The sequence below is a fragment of the Lonchura striata genome, chromosome 4, assembly GCF_050655825.1.
Source record: "Lonchura striata isolate lonStrDom1 chromosome 4, ASM5065582v1, whole genome shotgun sequence".
Taxonomy (NCBI): domain Eukaryota; kingdom Metazoa; phylum Chordata; class Aves; order Passeriformes; family Estrildidae; genus Lonchura; species Lonchura striata.
The window spans coordinates 65388516-65405330 of NC_140706.1; the positions used below are offsets into that span (position 1 = coordinate 65388516).

Genomic DNA, 16815 nt, shown 5'->3' on the forward strand with positions numbered 1-16815 from the left:
GCATGGAAACAACCATGGCCACAGGTACTCTGAGAGATTCCTGCTCTGCCATGGGCTTATTCCCAGCCGCGGATGCCTGCGGGTGTCCTGCTCCTTTCTGGGCTCATCCACAGGTCAAAGATCCCTCGACTGGAGCTCACACCACTGGAGTTCCAGCAGCACAGAAACAGCAGCGATGTCCTGGCCTGGTCTCATGGATGATGGGAAGGAAAAGCAGGTTCTATTTCAGGGTTTTAAGTGGAGTTTTGATCCTGTCCCTCACAGAATATACCTGGAACAGGTGTCCAGCTGTGTGACACACAGAAAGGGTGTGCTGGGTGAAGAATGGGCAGATGTACTGGCTTTCAGTGGGATAGGATCCATTTTCTTCCCAGGGAACGGCAAAGAGCTGGGTTTGAATTCAGCATGGGAGTATGGTGGATAGCACACAGATGTCTTGGATGTTGCTGAGTGGGGCTTGCCCTCCTCAAGGACTTTGCAGTGTCACATTGGACAACCCATGTCCCGTGCTCTGCCAGCAAGGAGGTGAGACCATCAACATTCCCCTCCTCATCCCTGTGTCCTACGTAAAGAAGAATCTTCCACCCGCTCTGCTCCAGAGAGCTGGCAAGTGCCCCTAGGGAGCCCCCTCATCCCTCCTGGGGCACTGCGGAGGGCGGGGCCGAGGCAAGGCTGTGACTGCACAAAGGGGCAGAGCGCTGGCGTGAGGCAGGGCTGTGATGTCCCAGGGCTGTGCTGGCCGCAGCACTGTGACATCGCTGTGACATCACCGCGCTGTCGCTGTGTGAGACGGGCCAGCGCCCGCAGCTGCCAGTGCAGTCGCGACGGGACGTGCCGGAGCCATGGGTGACGGTGACGTCCTGCTGACCGTGCTTCTCCTGCTGCTGGCCGCCGTGGCTGTCTGGTGGGCCTTTGGCCACCGGCAACCGCGGGGCCGGCGGACACGGAGAGGGAAGTGGAGGAAGCGCCCCAGGGTCCAGCCCAGAGGCTCACGGAGGAAGCGAGGAGCCCCTGCGGCTCCCAGGTTCCCCAGGCCTCGGGCGACTCCTGGCAAGCGGCCACGTGCTCCCGCCAGCCCCCTGGGCAGCCCCTGCAGCTGCGGCTCCTGCCTGGCAGAGGCCCGGGAGCTGCAGGAACTGATGCTGCACCTCGGGGATGGCAACGGGACACGTGAGCCGCTCTATTCTGGGATGTGGCAGGCATTGTGGAAAGAACTGGAGGAGCTGCAGAACCAAGGCCACCTGCCCTGCTGTGGCTTAGCCAGCTCCTCCAGAAGCCTCCATCCCGTCCACAGGCTGCTCCCAGCAAGTTTCTCCATCCCTGGGAGAGCCTCAAGGCCTGCAAGGACGGCACAGCAGGGGAGAGACATCTCCATTCATGCAGGAAGCTCAGGCTGTCAGAGACCCTGCATCCAGCCAGGGGCCTCTGCTATCTCTGACAGCCTGCATCCCTTGCAGAGGCTCAGTGAGACCTGTCAGTCTGCAGAAGGAGCAGAGCCCGTGGACAGGCCTCCCAGCTCCCTTGGACTCTGGGACTTCAACAACACAGGCAACATCCTGACCCTTGACGTGGCAAGGGAAAGCCCAGAAGTCCAACTGGGAGCCCAGACCGGTGCAGGGGAGCCTGCTCTGGAGCAGCTGCTGGGGCAGCAAGCATCCTGGAGCCAGCAGTGGGCATCCCACAGCAGCCAGGACAGCCAGGACGCTCTTCTGGTTCTGCCCGCCAGCAACAGCCCCAGCCTGGTGGTGGAGACGGGCCTCCAGACAGCACGGAGGTTCCTCCATCTGCAGGAAGCTGCCCCAAGACAGCCCTCGAGTGCAGCCAAGGCCTTTCTAGTAGCAGGTGAGATCTCCCGAGGAGCTGCCTGCGGCTCCCCCGGGGCTCTGGAGGGGCGCGGCCAGGCCAGGCCAGGGCCCCTGCGAGCAGCCTAGTCGCCGGCTGTTTCCAGTGCCTCCGACGGCACGGCTTGAAAAAGCCCTGTGTGCCTTGCAGCCGCTCCTGGCATCCCCCTGTGCCAAGGCTCGGGCTGCAGCCCCGGCCGTCGTCAGGAGCAGAGCCCAGCCCACGCCGCCGGGGACAGCGACGGTGCCGCCCTGCCCCGCTGCCCCGGGGCTGCCGCAGCCGCCTGTGCGCGCTGCCCCGGCCCGGCTCTGCCGCTCGCCAGCCCGGCGGCTGCAGGGCGGTGGCCGCTGCCCGGCGCGCAGCAGGAAGCAGGTGAGAGCGCGGCGGCCGCGGGGGCCCGGCCCGCTTCACTCGCGGGCACTTGCGGGGGGTTCTGGGCGCAAGGCTGATGGCTTCTCTCGGCCGCAGGGCAACAGAGGCAGCGGCAGGAGCTGTACCTGTGGGGCCCGCAGCTGGGCAGCGGCGGCTTCAGCACCGTCTACTCGGGCATCCGCCTCTCGGACGGGAGCCCGGTGAGTGGCCGCCACGGCCGGGCGGGGCAGGAGGGGCAGCGGCGGGGAGCGGCAGGGCTGGAGCTCAGCCCTCCTCTCTCCGTGGCTCGCAGGTGGCCATCAAACGCGTGGCCCGGGAGAGCGTCCTGCAGTGGGACGAGCTGGTGAGTGAACGGGGCCAGCGGGACAGAGCGGGGCGTGGCGGGCAGGGAGAATCCCGGGGCGGGCTCAGCGTGCGGAGCCGCAGCCCCGCGGGCCTGGGCACACCGGAGAGCGGAGCTGGGGCCGGGCAGCGGCACCCCCGAGCATCCCCCGGGCGGGAGGAAGCGCAAGCGCCTGGGAGGCTGCGCCAGGGGGCACTGGGGCATCCCGGGCAGGGCGCAGCGCAGCCCCAGGGCTGCTGCAGCAGCAGCAGCAGCAGCAGCAGGCTGCTGCAGGCACTGACTTTCTCATGCTCACAGCCCGACGGCACCCGCGTGCCCTTGGAGGTGGTGCTCATGGAGAAGGTGGGCTCTGGCTGCCAGAATATCATCCAGCTCCTGGACTGGTTTGAGCTGCCTGACAGCTTCGTGCTGGTCCTGGAGCGTCCGGAGGCATCGCAGGATCTCCTGCAGTTCCTGCAGGAGCAGGGCTGCCTGTGCGAGGAGCAGGCGCGCTGGCTTTTCTGCCAGGTGCTGGAGGCCGTGCGGCACTGCACCGCCTGCGGCGTCCTGCACCGGGACATCAAGCCAGAGAACCTCCTGGTGAACCCGGAGAGCGGCCACCTGAAGCTCATTGACTTCGGCTGCGGCACCTTCCTCCAGGAGCGGGCATTCACGGGCTTTGCCGGTGAGCCCATGGCCTGGGCCCTGCTCCCGGTGCCAGGCACCGCACGGCCCCGTTCCCTCCTGGGCTGCGGGCTGCGTCCTTCAGCCGGCCGCCTTTAGGAACGGGGCGGATGCCGAGCCCCAGGAGCCGGCTGCCGGCCCTGCCGACAGAGGGGGGGCAAAAGCGGCTCCCGGCCCCTGGGCTCAGCGGGCCCACGAGGGCCTGGGCTGCTCCGCTGGCCTTCTTGGCCTTGCGGAATGGTTTCGTGCCTTTGGCCAGCTGGCTGGGGGATGCGGGTGGCCTCGGGGGGAAGTTGTGGTCACGGCTGCAGCCCCTGCCTCGGCCAGGAGGCCGGCGCCAGGCTCTGGAAGGCAGCAGCCTGCGCCCGGCCAGCGCCGCCTGTCTCCCCTAGGAACGCGCGTGTACAGCCCGCCCGAGTGGATCTGGCTCGGCTGCTACCACGGCCACGCGGCCACCATCTGGTCCCTGGGCGTGCTGCTGTACGTCATGGTCTGCGGGAGCCTCCCCTTCCAGGATGAGCCTGACATCGTGCTGGGCAAGCTCGTCTTCCGGCAGCAGCTCTCTCCAGGTGGGTGTCCGGCCTCAAGCCGGCGGGCTTTGGCATCTGGCGGCGCGCAGCTCGGCGCGGCCCTCACCAGCTCCGCGGGACGTGGATCTGCCCTCCAGGGCCGGCCGCAGGAGGGGCCCGTGCCGACGGGGTCAGCGCGGCACGGGCGGCCGGAGGAGGCGGCCGTGTCCCGCCGTGCCGCTCTCCTGTGTGGGGCAGAGCCGGTCGGGAGCCCGGCACGGCCCAGAGCCCAGCACAACATGGCCCGGGCCCCGCGGGCGACGGGGGCAGCTGGGCAGGAGACTCTGCCGGTGACCGGCGCTTTCTGCCTTCTCTCCCCAGAGCTCCAGCACCTGATCCGATGGTGTTTGGCCAAGCACCCTGCGGACAGGCCGGAGCTGGAGGAGATCTCATGCCACCCTTGGGTGCAGGGCCGGCGCTTTTGATGCCTTGCCGGAGCCTCTGCAGCACCCACTTTCCGAGTTCCACGCAGGACTGAGAACCCGAAAAATAAAACAGCAAACCCATTGTGGTGTGTCAAGGGGCTGGTTCTTTTCAGCAACTTCAGCTAAAGAAACGTCGTGGGAAAAGGGGGAATCAGAGTGCTGCCTTCAGACTTTGTCAAGCTTTCCATGCCTGCCCTCCCGGCTGGTTCTTTCTATCTTCCAGCTCAGGCCCTAGTGCGGGCAGGAGGGGCTTTGTCCAGCCAAGAAATGCAGCAGTGGAACAACAGCTGCCCTTGCAAAGTGGCAGGGCTTCTTGGTGTCTCTTGAAGCGACACACAGGTCCATGTGTGAATTCCAAGGGTTATTTGGTTTCCGGGACAGAGACGTTCCTCTCTTACCAGAACTCTGAGGAGAGCCAGAAGCTACAAAACATCATTTCAGGTTGAGCCCTGCTGAGCTCTTTTTTATTTCTTCCTATGAAATGGGAGGCAGGGCTAGGCACTTGACCAGCTTGGTCTGCATCATCCTAAGTCATGTGCATGGAGCCCACAGGAAATGTTGAGATGCCAGAGTCATTCCCACAGTGCTGGTCTCATTTTACCCCCCAAAAATATCTTCTGCTGCCTTAAAAACAACCGATGGTAATGGAAAGCGCAGTAACCAGTCACAGGAAAGCACCCAGCTGCCCGCCTGTGGCAGGTTCCATCTACTAAACCTGTGCCACCTTCAGAAAATAGTGTGGCTGCCTCTGCGAGGCAACAGCGCATTCTCCTGCTCTCATTCCCACTGTCAGAGCAAAACTGGAACCAAGCAATCCCATTCCATCACAACCACCCTTACGCTGAAAAGGTGGAGCCCTGATCTCAGGAATGCCATTTGTGGCAGAGGTTTTCCGGGAGCGAAAGCATCCTCCCTTCCCAGAGGTATTGCAAGTTCCCCCTCTCCCCACTCCATTCCATCCATAAATTGAACACTAACAATCCAGAAATGTTATACACCACAACCCTGGGATGTATTTTTTTTCTTTAGGTAGATCTAAAGCAAGCTGGAAGTTGTTCAGCATCTTCTGCCCTCTTCAAGTGAGCATTTGTAACTTTTCTTCCTACAATAATCCAACCAAACTGCTTGGTTATTCCTTATCCTAGATTGCAAGGCAATGTGTGTATTCTCTCTGCCACCTGTTGGAGGTGTGGCAGTTATCTTCTGTTCATTGGGCAGTTTTCTTTATCTCTTCTACAAACCAATACTCCCTCTGGGGAGAAATCTGCTGGTAATGGGCCATGGAGTGGCCCTGCATGGCTGATAAAATTATATCATCTCACTGGGAGATCTTCTGCTCAGGAGGAGGAACCAAGTATTCCTAACTGGGTATAATCAGAGATTTTGGGACACCAGGGCAGCCTTTCTCCCAACTGGATTCCCGGAGGTGCAGCTTTCTTTGCCACTGGATTCCCAGAGGAAGACCAGGCCCATCTATACCACTACTGGGCCTTCAGAAGAAAACTCCACCTTTCTACAGGATCCCTGCTCCAGCAGAAGCACAGCTGGAACTGCAGGAGCACTGCAGCCACCATTTAATGGGATGCTGCCACCACCCTGACCCACAGGGTGTCAGGTCTTATTCTGACTCTCTCACTCGTTTCTTTTTGTTGAGCTTTGTCCTATTACATTTGTATTTTTGAGTTTTCCTAGTAAAGAACTGTTATGGTTTGACACTGGCACAATGCCAATGCTCCCATGAAAATGTGATCCCTCCCTTGAATGCTGTGAAGTGGAATTTAGAGCAGAGCAAAACAGGCCTAAGCTTAATAACAGAAATAAAACTTTATTAAGCTACTACTACAAAAGAAAAGAGAAAGGAAAAAAAGGGAAAGAAAAAATACACAAAGATGAAATGAAAACCTTGCAAAGCATTCCTCTTCCTACCACCAAACTCTAACAAACTACAGTGAGACACAATCTAGACCCCAATCAGGTTTTTACCTTCTAAACAATCGATACTCAGCGCCTTCGAGGGAGGCAGGAGTCTCTCTTGTGGCACAGACTCTTCAATACAGATCTACATCTTGTGTTTCTATGTCACACATGGCACCGCCTGGAGAAAAGTTTGCTATAGTGACCCTCTCTTTTCTATGCACAGTGCTCTCACCACCAATGCATAGATGGACAGACTGCTTTTAGGATTTTTCCTTTCAAGGATGCCCTGCCAAGAGAGGAGAAAAACAACAGTTCAGTTTCTCATTGTTTGGGACCACAGTCCCCCCTATTTTCCCATTTCCCCTAGAGCTGAGGGTTTAAAAACAGAGATCTTCTTCTCTTCTCTTTCCTTTAAAGACAGGGGGCGCCACCACAAACCCTCTAACTTTTTTCTCTGTTCACTTCTGTGTCTTCCCAGCTGAAACAGGTCTCTTGACTCACTGGCATTTTCTCAAAATACAGTCTCTCTTAAAAGAAGATTAGTTCAGTTTGTGGCTAACACGGAAAAGTCCAGTCAAAAGCCACTCCTTGTCCCCCTCCCATCTAGAATTTCTCCTTCTAACATCCCAGGGTCTAAGGTGTCTCTCCTCCTCTCTTTCAAACCGAGGAGGGGAAGGAAAAATTCACAAAGCTTTCATTTCTCAAGAAAGGGTTAAAAGTTCAAACTCCGCACGGATGGCTCGATGCCCAGACTCCGGCAACTCCCACGCACCGGGCACCTTGCAGCAGCTTCCCCCGCTCCTCCTTCCTCACGGTGGAATTGCTGACAAAACTGCCGCTGTCTCTTTCTCTCTCTCTCTCGGGAGAGAAACTGTGGCGGGGGGGGAACGGAGACATCTTAGATTTCTTCCACCCTTCCATCTGCAGGGGCCAGCCCGGTTCCAGTCCCTCCACCCTTTGGCCTTACCTCCGTCAGGCCATGGGCTTTCCCCTCCCCACCCAGCCACGGGCCGGGCGGGGGAGGCTGCACTACACACTAACCAGAACTAAAGAGAGCGAATTCCCCTGGGAATTCTGCTTTTAACCCCTCTGTGTTCTCAGAGGCGTGTCCACCTTCAATTGGTTAATATCTAAATTGATCTCTTCCTTCCGGAAAAAATTCTCTTTCCGTGTCAAACTACGACACTCTACCCTTTGCTTCAGAGAACACTGATTACAAAAAAAGAAAAAAAAATCAGTATCAAAATTACATTTAACACATTCTATATGAAACAGCAACTTATACTAAATTTCTACCCTAATTTATTTCAAAATTTAACACATGCTTTGCTTTTATTCTTCTTTGATTTCATCTTACAGCTTTTATGTTATCACTAGCTTATCTTGTCTTATTTGATTTTATTTTATTTTTCCCGGTCAGGGAACCAAAAATGTCATGGTTTGACACTGGCACAATGCCAGTGCTCCCATGAAAATGTGATCCCTCCCTTGAATGCTGTGAAGTGGAATTTAGAGCAGAGCAAAACAGGCCTAAGCTTAATAAGAGAAAAAAAAAAAACTTTATTAGGCTACTACTACAAAAGAAAAGAGAAAGGAAAAAAAGGAAAGAAAAAATACACAAAGATCAAATTGAAACCTTGCAAAGCATTCATCTTCCTACCACCTAACTCTAACAAACTACAGTGAGACACAATCTAGACCCCAATCAGGTTTTTACCTTCTAAACGATCGATACTCAGCGCCTTCGAGGGAGGCAGGAGCCTCTCTTGTGGCACAGACTCTTGAAGAAAATACAGCTCTACATCTTGTGTTTCTATGTCACACATGGCACCGCCTGGAGAAAAGTTTGCTATAGTGACCTTCTCTTTTCTATGCACAGTGCTCTCACCACCAATGCATGGATGGACAGACTGCTTTTAGGATATTTCCTTTCAAGGATGCCCTGCCAAGAGGGAAGAAAAACAACAGTTCAGTTTTTCATTTTTTGGGACCACAGTCCCCCCTATTTTCCCATTTCCCCTAGAGCTGAGGGTTTAAAAACAGAGATCTTCTTCTCTTCTCTTTCCTTTAAAGACAGGGGGCGCCACCACAAACCCTCTAACTTTTTTCTCTGTTCACTTCTGTGTCTTCCCAGCTGAAACAGGTCTCTTGACTCACTGGCATTTTCTCAAAATACAGTCTTTCTTAAAAGAGAAGATTAGTTCAGTTTGTGGCTAACGTGGAAAAGTCCAGTCAAAAGCCACTCCTTGTCCCCCTCCCATCTAGAATTTCTCCTTCTAACATCCCAGGGTCCAAGGTGTCCCTCTTCCTCTCTTTCAAACCGAGGAGGGGAAGGAAAAATTCACAAAGCTTTCATTTCTCAAGAAAGGGTTAAAAGTTCAAACTCCGCACGGATGGCTCGATGCCCAGACTCCGGCAACTCCCACGCACTGGGCACCTTGCAGCAGCTCCCCCCGCTCCTCCTTCCTCACAGTGGAATTGCTGACAAAATTGCCGATGTCTCTTTCTCTCTCTCTCTCGGGAGAGAAACTCTGGGGGGGGGAACGGAGACATCTTAGATTTCTTCCACCCTTCCATCTGCAGGGGCCAGCCCGGTTTCAGTCCCTCCACCCTTCGGCCTTACCTCCGTCAGGCCATGGGCTTTCCCCTCCCCACCCAGCCACGGGCCGGGCGGGGGAGGCTGCACTACACACTAACCAGAACTAAAGAGAGCGAGTTCCCCTGGGAATTCTGCTTTTAACCCCTCTGTGTTCTCAGAGGCGTGTCCACCTTCAATTGGTTAATATCTAAATTGATCTCTTCCTTCCGGAAAAAATTCTCTTTCTGTGTCAAACCACGACACTCTACCCTTTGCTTCAGAGAACACTGATTACAAAAAAAGAAAAAAAAAATCAGTATCAAAATTACATTTAACACATTCTATATGAAACAGCAACTTATACTAAATTTCTACCCTAATTTATTTCAAAATTTAACACATGCTTTGCTTTTATTCTTCTTTGATTTCATCTTACAGCTTTTATGTTATCACTAGCTTATCTTGTCTTATATGATTTTATTTTATTTTTCCCGGTCAGGGAACCAAAAATGTCATGGTTTGACACTGGCACAATGCCAGTGCTCCCATGAAAATGTGATCCCTCCCTTGAATGCTGTGAAGTGGAATTTAGAGCAGAGCAAAATAGGCCTAAGCTTAATAACAGAAAAAAAACTTTATTAAGCTACTACTACAAAAGAAAAGAGAAAGGAAAAAAGGGAAAGAAAAAATACACAAAGATCAAATTGAAACCTTGCAAAGCAGTCATCTTCCTACCACCTAACTCTAACAAACTACAGTGAGACACAATCTAGACCCCAATCAGGTTTTTACCTTCTAAACAATCGATACTCAGCCCTTCGAGGGAGGCAGGAGTCTCTTGTGCCACAGACTCTTGAAGAAAATACAGCTCTACATCTTGTGTTTCTATGTGTTTCTTGTGTATCTTGTGTTTCTCTGGGGGGGGCGGGGGGGGACAGAGACATCTTAGATTTCTTCCACCCTTCCATCTGCAGGGGCCAGCCCGGTTTCAGTCCCTCCACCCTTCGGCCTCACCTCCGTCAGGCCATGGGCTTTCCCCTCCCCACCCAGCCACGGGCCGGGCGGGGGAGGCTGCACTGCACGCTGACCGGAACTAAAGAGAGCGAGTTCCCCTGGGAATTCTGCTTTTAACCCCTCTATATTCCCAGAGGTGTGTCCACCTTCAATTGGTTAATATCTAAATTGACCTCGTCCTTCCGGAAAAATTCTCTTTCCGTATGAAACTACGACAAGAACTGTTATTCCCATATTTTAAACCGAGAGCCTTTTAATTTTAAAATTATAATGATTTGGAGGGAAGGGGTTTACATTTTCCGTTTCAGGGGAGGCTTCTGCCTTCTTTAGCAGACACCTGTCTTTTCAAACCAAGACACTGCTCCAAGTAGTTGTTGCTGGAAGATTTTGCTGTGCTTCCCCATTATTAATCCAATTTAAATTTAACCCAAGTGAAATAGGTACTATTTTGCAAATATTGAAACGTCTATATTTGAAGATCTCAACATACTACAGAGATTAGATAGGTGATTTTCAAACTCTAACGGTGATATTGACCACAGAATATCAATAAATAGGAACTATCAGACAAAAGTTTATCTAATAGACGCCCTCAAAAGGTCTCAATTTTCTTTTTCTTTTCTATTCTGAAAGAAACAAATTTACCAGCAATGCCATGCATCCAACAAAGTGACCCAGGCATGAAGATGAGCAAGCTGATGATCCTTCAGATTCCAGTTTTCAAGGGTGACTCTAGTTGGACACTGCTTGGAGCATTGCTCACACAGTGCTTATGTTAGGATGAAGTTTACGGAACAGATTAAAGTGTTTTATTAATTTGCCTTGAAGGGGCAATTTCTTCCATAAAACTTCCAAGATTTCTCCGGGAACAGAAGGGATCACGCTGTGCTGTGCAAGGCTACCATGATTTAAGAGTCCAGATTACCTTGCCATATTTAAATAACCTTGTCATTAACAGCAAAGGAGCGGTGCAATTTCCAAGGCTGCATAAGAAAAGGATGTGTGTAGATCCAGCTCTGAAACAAAGCCCAGCTACAAGGTACTTTTGTTTGCTAGGTTTGCAGAGAGCCTTTTTCTCCTGCCCAGACCATCCTCTCCAGGATAACTGCAACAAAACCAAAACACACACTCACCAACACAACTCAGCCAAACCTGCCAGGAAGACCAATGCATTCAGCTGCTTCTACAAAACACCAGCTTACACTTTTCTACTTTAAAAACTAACAGTATATTTACATGCAAGATTTCTTAAAAAGTGGCTATATCCAATAATTTAAAAAAAGCTTAAACATAATACCAAGCTTGTCACCAGCTGCATAGGTCATACTATCAATCCTCTTTATTTCATTCTCCTTTGAAAACAAAATTCCAAAGAGCTCTTGAAATTCATTTTTAAGAGCGCCTTTTGTATCCTTTATTCACTCTTAAAGATAACCATGGAACAAGTAACGAAATAGCTGAAGGAAAATTAGCAGTGTTTTATTTGTCCTGAACCTAAGAATTTAGAACCTTACATTTTTACAAACATGATTTTATACAAAGTATAGGCAATGAAGTTTTCCATCCCCACTAAAGAAAAGGATGTGGCCTGAACCACGGCTGCAGCACCCCCAAGGCTGTAACTGCTCTGCCAGGGGTTCTTCCATGGTCATGGCTCTCAGGTGCTCCAGCACGACCCCAGGCACAGGCACTGATGTTTCGAGGGCTACCTGATGAGCATGGCCTAATCCACAGCCACAGAGGCTTCAGGTTTATCCCTGGGCCACAATCCCTTCTTGGGCATGGAAACAACCATGGCCACAGGTACTCTGAGAGATTCCTGCTCTGCCATGGGCTTATTCCCAGCCGCGGATGCCTGCGGGTGTCCTGCTCCTTTCTGGGCTCATCCACAGGTCAAAGATCCCTCGACTGGAGCTCACACCACTGGAGTTCCAGCAGCACAGAAACAGCAGCGATGTCCTGGCCTGGTCTCATGGATGATGGGAAGGAAAAGCAGGTTCTATTTCAGGGTTTTAAGTGGAGTTTTGATCCTGTCCCTCACAGAATATACCTGGAACAGGTGTCCAGCTGTGTGACACACAGAAAGGGTGTGCTGGGTGAAGAATGGGCAGATGTACTGGCTTTCAGTGGGATAGGATCCATTTTCTTCCCAGGGAACGGCAAAGAGCTGGGTTTGAATTCAGCATGGGAGTATGGTGGATAGCACACAGATGTCTTGGATGTTGCTGAGTGGGGCTTGCCCTCCTCAAGGACTTTGCAGTGTCACATTGGACAACCCATGTCCCGTGCTCTGCCAGCAAGGAGGTGAGACCATCAACATTCCCCTCCTCATCCCTGTGTCCTACGTAAAGAAGAATCTTCCACCCGCTCTGCTCCAGAGAGCTGGCAAGTGCCCCTAGGGAGCCCCCTCATCCCTCCTGGGGCACTGCGGAGGGCGGGGCCGAGGCAAGGCTGTGACTGCACAAAGGGGCAGAGCGCTGGCGTGAGGCAGGGCTGTGATGTCCCAGGGCTGTGCTGGCCGCAGCACTGTGACATCGCTGTGACATCACCGCGCTGTCGCTGTGTGAGACGGGCCAGCGCCCGCAGCTGCCAGTGCAGTCGCGACGGGACGTGCCGGAGCCATGGGTGACGGTGACGTCCTGCTGACCGTGCTTCTCCTGCTGCTGGCCGCCGTGGCTGTCTGGTGGGCCTTTGGCCACCGGCAACCGCGGGGCCGGCGGACACGGAGAGGGAAGTGGAGGAAGCGCCCCAGGGTCCAGCCCAGAGGCTCACGGAGGAAGCGAGGAGCCCCTGCGGCTCCCAGGTTCCCCAGGCCTCGGGCGACTCCTGGCAAGCGGCCACGTGCTCCCGCCAGCCCCCTGGGCAGCCCCTGCAGCTGCGGCTCCTGCCTGGCAGAGGCCCGGGAGCTGCAGGAACTGATGCTGCACCTCGGGGATGGCAACGGGACACGTGAGCCGCTCTATTCTGGGATGTGGCAGGCATTGTGGAAAGAACTGGAGGAGCTGCAGAACCAAGGCCACCTGCCCTGCTGTGGCTTAGCCAGCTCCTCCAGAAGCCTCCATCCCGTCCACAGGCTGCTCCCAGCAAGTTTCTCCATCCCTGGGAGAGCCTCAAGGCCTGCAAGGACGGCACAGCAGGGGAGAGACATCTCCATTCATGCAGGAAGCTCAGGCTGTCAGAGACCCTGCATCCAGCCAGGGGCCTCTGCTATCTCTGACAGCCTGCATCCCTTGCAGAGGCTCAGTGAGACCTGTCATCCTGCGGAAAGAGCAGAGCCCGTGGACAGGTCTCCCAGCTCCCTTGGACTCTGGGACTTCAACAACACAGGCAACATCCTGACCCTTGACGTGGCAAGGGAAGGCCCAGAAGTCCAACTGGGAGCCCAGACCGATGCAGGGGAGCCCGCTCAGGAGCAGCTGGCGGGGCAGCAAGCATCCTGGAGCCAGCAGTGGGCATCCCACAGCAACCAGGACAGCCAGGACGCTCTTCTGGTTCTGCCCGCCAGCAACAGCCCCAGCCTGGTGGTGGAGACGGGCCTCCAGACAGCACGGAGGTTCCTCCATCTGCAGGAAGCTGCCCCAAGACAGCCCTCGAGTGCAGCCAAGGCCTTTCTAGTAGCAGGTGAGATCTCCCGAGGAGCTGCCTGCGGCTCCCCCGGGGCTCTGGAGGGGCGCGACCAGGCCAGGCCAGGGCCCCTGCGAGCAGCCTAGTCGCCGGCTGTTTCCAGTGCCTCCGACGGCACGGCTTGAAAAAGCCCTGTCTGCCTTGCAGCCGCTCCTGGCATCCCCCTGTGCCAAGGCTCGGGCTGCAGCCCCGGCCGTCGTCAGGAGCAGAGCCCAGCCCACGCCGCCGGGGACAGCGACGGTGCCGCCCTGCCCCGCTGCCCCGGGGCTGCCGCAGCCGCCTGTGCGCGCTGCCCCGGCCCGGCTCTGCCGCTCGCCAGCCCGGCGGCTGCAGGGCGGTGGCCGCTGCCCGGCGCGCAGCAGGAAGCAGGTGAGAGCGCGGCGGCCGCGGGGGCCCGGCCCGCTTCACTCGCGGGCACTTGCGGGGGGTTCTGGGCGCAAGGCTGATGGCTTCTCTCGGCCGCAGGGCAACAGAGGCAGCGGCAGGAGCTGTACCTGTGGGGCCCGCAGCTGGGCAGCGGCGGCTTCAGCACCGTCTACTCGGGCATCCGCCTCTCGGACGGGAGCCCGGTGAGTGGCCGCCACGGCCGGGCGGGGCAGGAGGGGCAGCAGCGGGGAGCGGCAGGGCTGGAGCTCAGCCCTCCTCTCTCCGTGGCTCGCAGGTGGCCATCAAACGCGTGGCCCTGGAGAGCGTCCTGCAGTGGGACGAGCTGGTGAGTGAACGGGGCCAGCGGGACAGAGCGGGGCGTGGCGGGCAGGGAGAATCCCGGGGCGGGCTCAGCGTGCGGAGCCGCAGCCCCGCGGGCCTGGGCACACCGGAGAGCGGAGCTGGGGCCGGGCAGCGGCACCCCCGAGCATCCCCCGGGCGGGAGGAAGCGCAAGCGCCTGGGAGGCTGCGCCAGGGGGCACTGGGGCATCCCGGGCAGGGCGCAGCGCAGCCCCAGGGCTGCTGCAGAAGCAGCAGCAGCAGCAGCAGGCTGCTGCAGGCACTGACTTTCTCCTGCTCACAGCCCGACGGCACCCGCGTGCCCTTGGAGGTGGTGCTCATGGAGAAGGTGGGCTCTGGCTGCCAGAATATCATCCAGCTCCTGGACTGGTTTGAGCTGCCTGACAGCTTCGTGCTGGTCCTGGAGCGTCCGGAGGCATCGCAGGATCTCCTGCAGTTCCTGCAGGAGCAGGGCTGCCTGTGCGAGGAGCAGGCGCGCTGGCTTTTCTGCCAGGTGCTGGAGGCCGTGCGGCACTGCACCGCCTGCGGCGTCCTGCACCGGGACATCAAGCCAGAGAACCTCCTGGTGAACCCGGAGAGCGGCCACCTGAAGCTCATTGACTTCGGCTGCGGCACCTTCCTCCAGGAGCGGGCCTTCACGGGCTTTGCCGGTGAGCCCATGGCCTGGGCCCTGCTCCCGGTGCCAGGCACCGCACGGCCCCGTTCCCTCCTGGGCTGCGGGCTGCGTCCTTCAGCCGGCCGCCTTTAGGAACGGGGCGGATGCCGAGCCCCAGGAGCCGGCTGCCGGCCCTGCCGACAGAGGGGGGGCAAAAGCGGCTCCCGGCCCCTGGGCTCAGCGGGCCCACAAGGGCCTGGGCTGCTCCGCTGGCCTTCTTGGCCTTGCGGAATGGTTTCGTGCCTTTGGCCAGCTGGCTGGGGGACGCGGGGTGGCCTCGGGGGGAAGTTGTGGCCACGGCTGCAGCCCCTGCCTCGGCCAGGAGGCCGGCGCCAGGCTCTGGAAGGCAGCAGCCTGCGCCCGGCCAGCGCCGCCTGTCTCCCCTAGGAACGCGCGTGTACAGCCCGCCCGAGTGGATCTGGCTCGGCTGCTACCACGGCCACGCGGCCACCATCTGGTCCCTGGGCGTGCTGCTGTACGTCATGGTCTGCGGGAGCCTCCCCTTCCAGGATGAGCCTGACATCGTGCTGGGCAAGCTCGTCTTCCGGCAGCAGCTCTCTCCAGGTGGGTGTCCGGCCTCAAGCCGGCGGGCTTTGGCAGCTGGCGGCGCGCAGCTCGGCGCGGCCCTCACCAGCTCCGCGGGACGTGGATCTGCCCTCCAGGGCCGGCCGCAGGAGGGGCCCGTGCCGACGGGGTCAGCGCGGCACGGGCGGCCGGAGGAGGCGGCCGTGTCCCGCCGTCCCGCTCTCCCGCGTGGGGCAGAGCCGGTCGGGAGCCCGGCACGGCCCAGAGCCCGGCACAACATGGCCTGGGCCCCGCGGGCGACGGGGGCAGCTGGGCAGGAGACTCTGCCGGTGACCGGCGCTTTCTGCCTTCTCCCCCCAGAGCTCCAGCACCTGATCCGATGGTGTTTGGCCAAGCACCCTGCGGACAGGCCGGAGCTGGAGGAGATCTCATGCCACCCTTGGGTGCAGGACCGGCGCTTTTGATGCCTTGCCGGAGCCTCTGCAGCACCCACTTTCCGAGTTCCACGCAGGACTGAGAACCCGAAAAATAAAACAACCAACCCATTGTGGTGTGTCAAGGCTGGTCCTTGTCAGCAACTTCAGCTAAAGAAACGTCTTGGGAAAAGGGGGAATCAGAGTGCTGCCTTCAGCCTTTGTCAAGCTTTCCATGCCTGCCCTCCCGGCTGGTTCTTTATATCTTCAAGCTCAGGCCCTAGTGCGGGCAGGAGGGGCTTTGCCCAGCCAAGAAATGCAGCAGTGGAACAACAGCTGCCCTTGCAAAGTGGCAGGGCTTCTTGGTGTCTCTTGAAGCGACACACAGGTCCATGTGTGAATTCCAAGGGTTATTTGGTTTCAGGGACAGAGACGTTCCTCTCTTACCAGAGCTCTGAGGAGAGCCAGAAGCTACAAAATATCATTTCAGGTTGAGCCCTGCTGAGCTCTTTTTTTTTCTTCCTATGAAATGGGAGGTAGGGCTAGACACTTGACCAGCTTGGTCTGCACCATCCTAAGTCATGTGCATGGAGCCCACAGGAAATGTTGACATGCCGGAGTCATTCCCATCGTGCTGGTCTCATTTTACCCCCCAAAAATATCTTCTGCTGCCTTAAAAACAACCGATGGTAATGGAAAGCGCAGTAACCAGTCACAGGAAAGCACCCAGCTGCCTGCCTGTGGAGGGTGCCATCTACTAAACCTGTGCCACCTTCAGAAAATAGTGTGGCTGCCTCTGCGAGGCAACAGCGCATTCTCCTGCTCTCATTCCCACTGTCAGAGCAAAACTGGAACCAAGCAATCCCATTCCATCACAACCACCCTTACGCTGAAAAGGTGGAGCCCTGATCTCAGGAATGCCATTTGTGGCAGAGGTTTTCCGGGAGTGAAAGCATCCTCCCTTCCCAGAGGTATTGCAAGTTCCCCCTCTCCCCACTCCTTTCCATCCATAAATTGAACACTAACAATCCAGAAATGTTATACACCACAACCCTGGGATGTATTTTTTTTCTTTAGGTAGATCTAAAGCAAGCTGGAAGTTTGTTCAGCATCTTCTGCCCTCTTCAAGTGAGCATTTGTAACTTTTCT

At 56.5% G+C, this 16815-nt stretch overlaps 2 protein-coding genes across 2 annotated transcripts; both read left to right on the forward strand.

Annotated features, from left to right (window-relative positions):
- Positions 1-2875: 2875 nt before the first annotated feature.
- Positions 2876-4214, forward strand: LOC144246181 (serine/threonine-protein kinase pim-1-like). Its single transcript, XM_085579551.1, has 3 exons — positions 2876-3221; positions 3613-3789; positions 4111-4214. The coding sequence occupies exons 1-3, from the start codon at positions 2891-2893 to the stop codon at positions 4212-4214; spliced, it is 612 nt and encodes a 203-aa protein (XP_085435677.1). The 5' UTR covers positions 2876-2890.
- An 8130-nt stretch (positions 4215-12344) lies between these two features.
- Positions 12345-15717, forward strand: LOC146767693 (serine/threonine-protein kinase pim-1-like). Its single transcript, XM_085579552.1, has 6 exons — positions 12345-12401; positions 12960-13344; positions 13813-13916; positions 14009-14059; positions 14357-14723; positions 15614-15717. Exons 1-6 carry the CDS (start codon positions 12345-12347, stop codon positions 15715-15717), a joined length of 1068 nt encoding a protein of 355 aa, XP_085435678.1.
- Positions 15718-16815: the final 1098 nt, after the last annotated feature.

What these genes read in the sequence shown, in the direction of transcription:
- LOC144246181 (XM_085579551.1), top strand. Translation starts at nt 2,891, where the DNA reads ATGGAGAAGGTGGGCTCTGGCTGCCAGAATATCATCCAGCTCCTGGAC. An exon ending in GGCATTCACGGGCTTTGCCG is followed by an intron (nt 3,222 to 3,612) that starts GTGAGCCCATGG and finishes TGTCTCCCCTAG; the next exon opens with GAACGCGCGTGTACAGCCCG. An exon ending in CCGGCAGCAGCTCTCTCCAG is followed by an intron (nt 3,790 to 4,110) that starts GTGGGTGTCCGG and finishes TTCTCTCCCCAG; the next exon opens with AGCTCCAGCACCTGATCCGA.
- LOC146767693 (XM_085579552.1), top strand. Translation starts at nt 12,345, where the DNA reads ATGGGTGACGGTGACGTCCTGCTGACCGTGCTTCTCCTGCTGCTGGCC. An exon ending in CAAGGCCTTTCTAGTAGCAG is followed by an intron (nt 13,345 to 13,812) that starts GTGAGATCTCCC and finishes TCTCGGCCGCAG; the next exon opens with GGCAACAGAGGCAGCGGCAG. An exon ending in GGCCTTCACGGGCTTTGCCG is followed by an intron (nt 14,724 to 15,613) that starts GTGAGCCCATGG and finishes TTCTCCCCCCAG; the next exon opens with AGCTCCAGCACCTGATCCGA.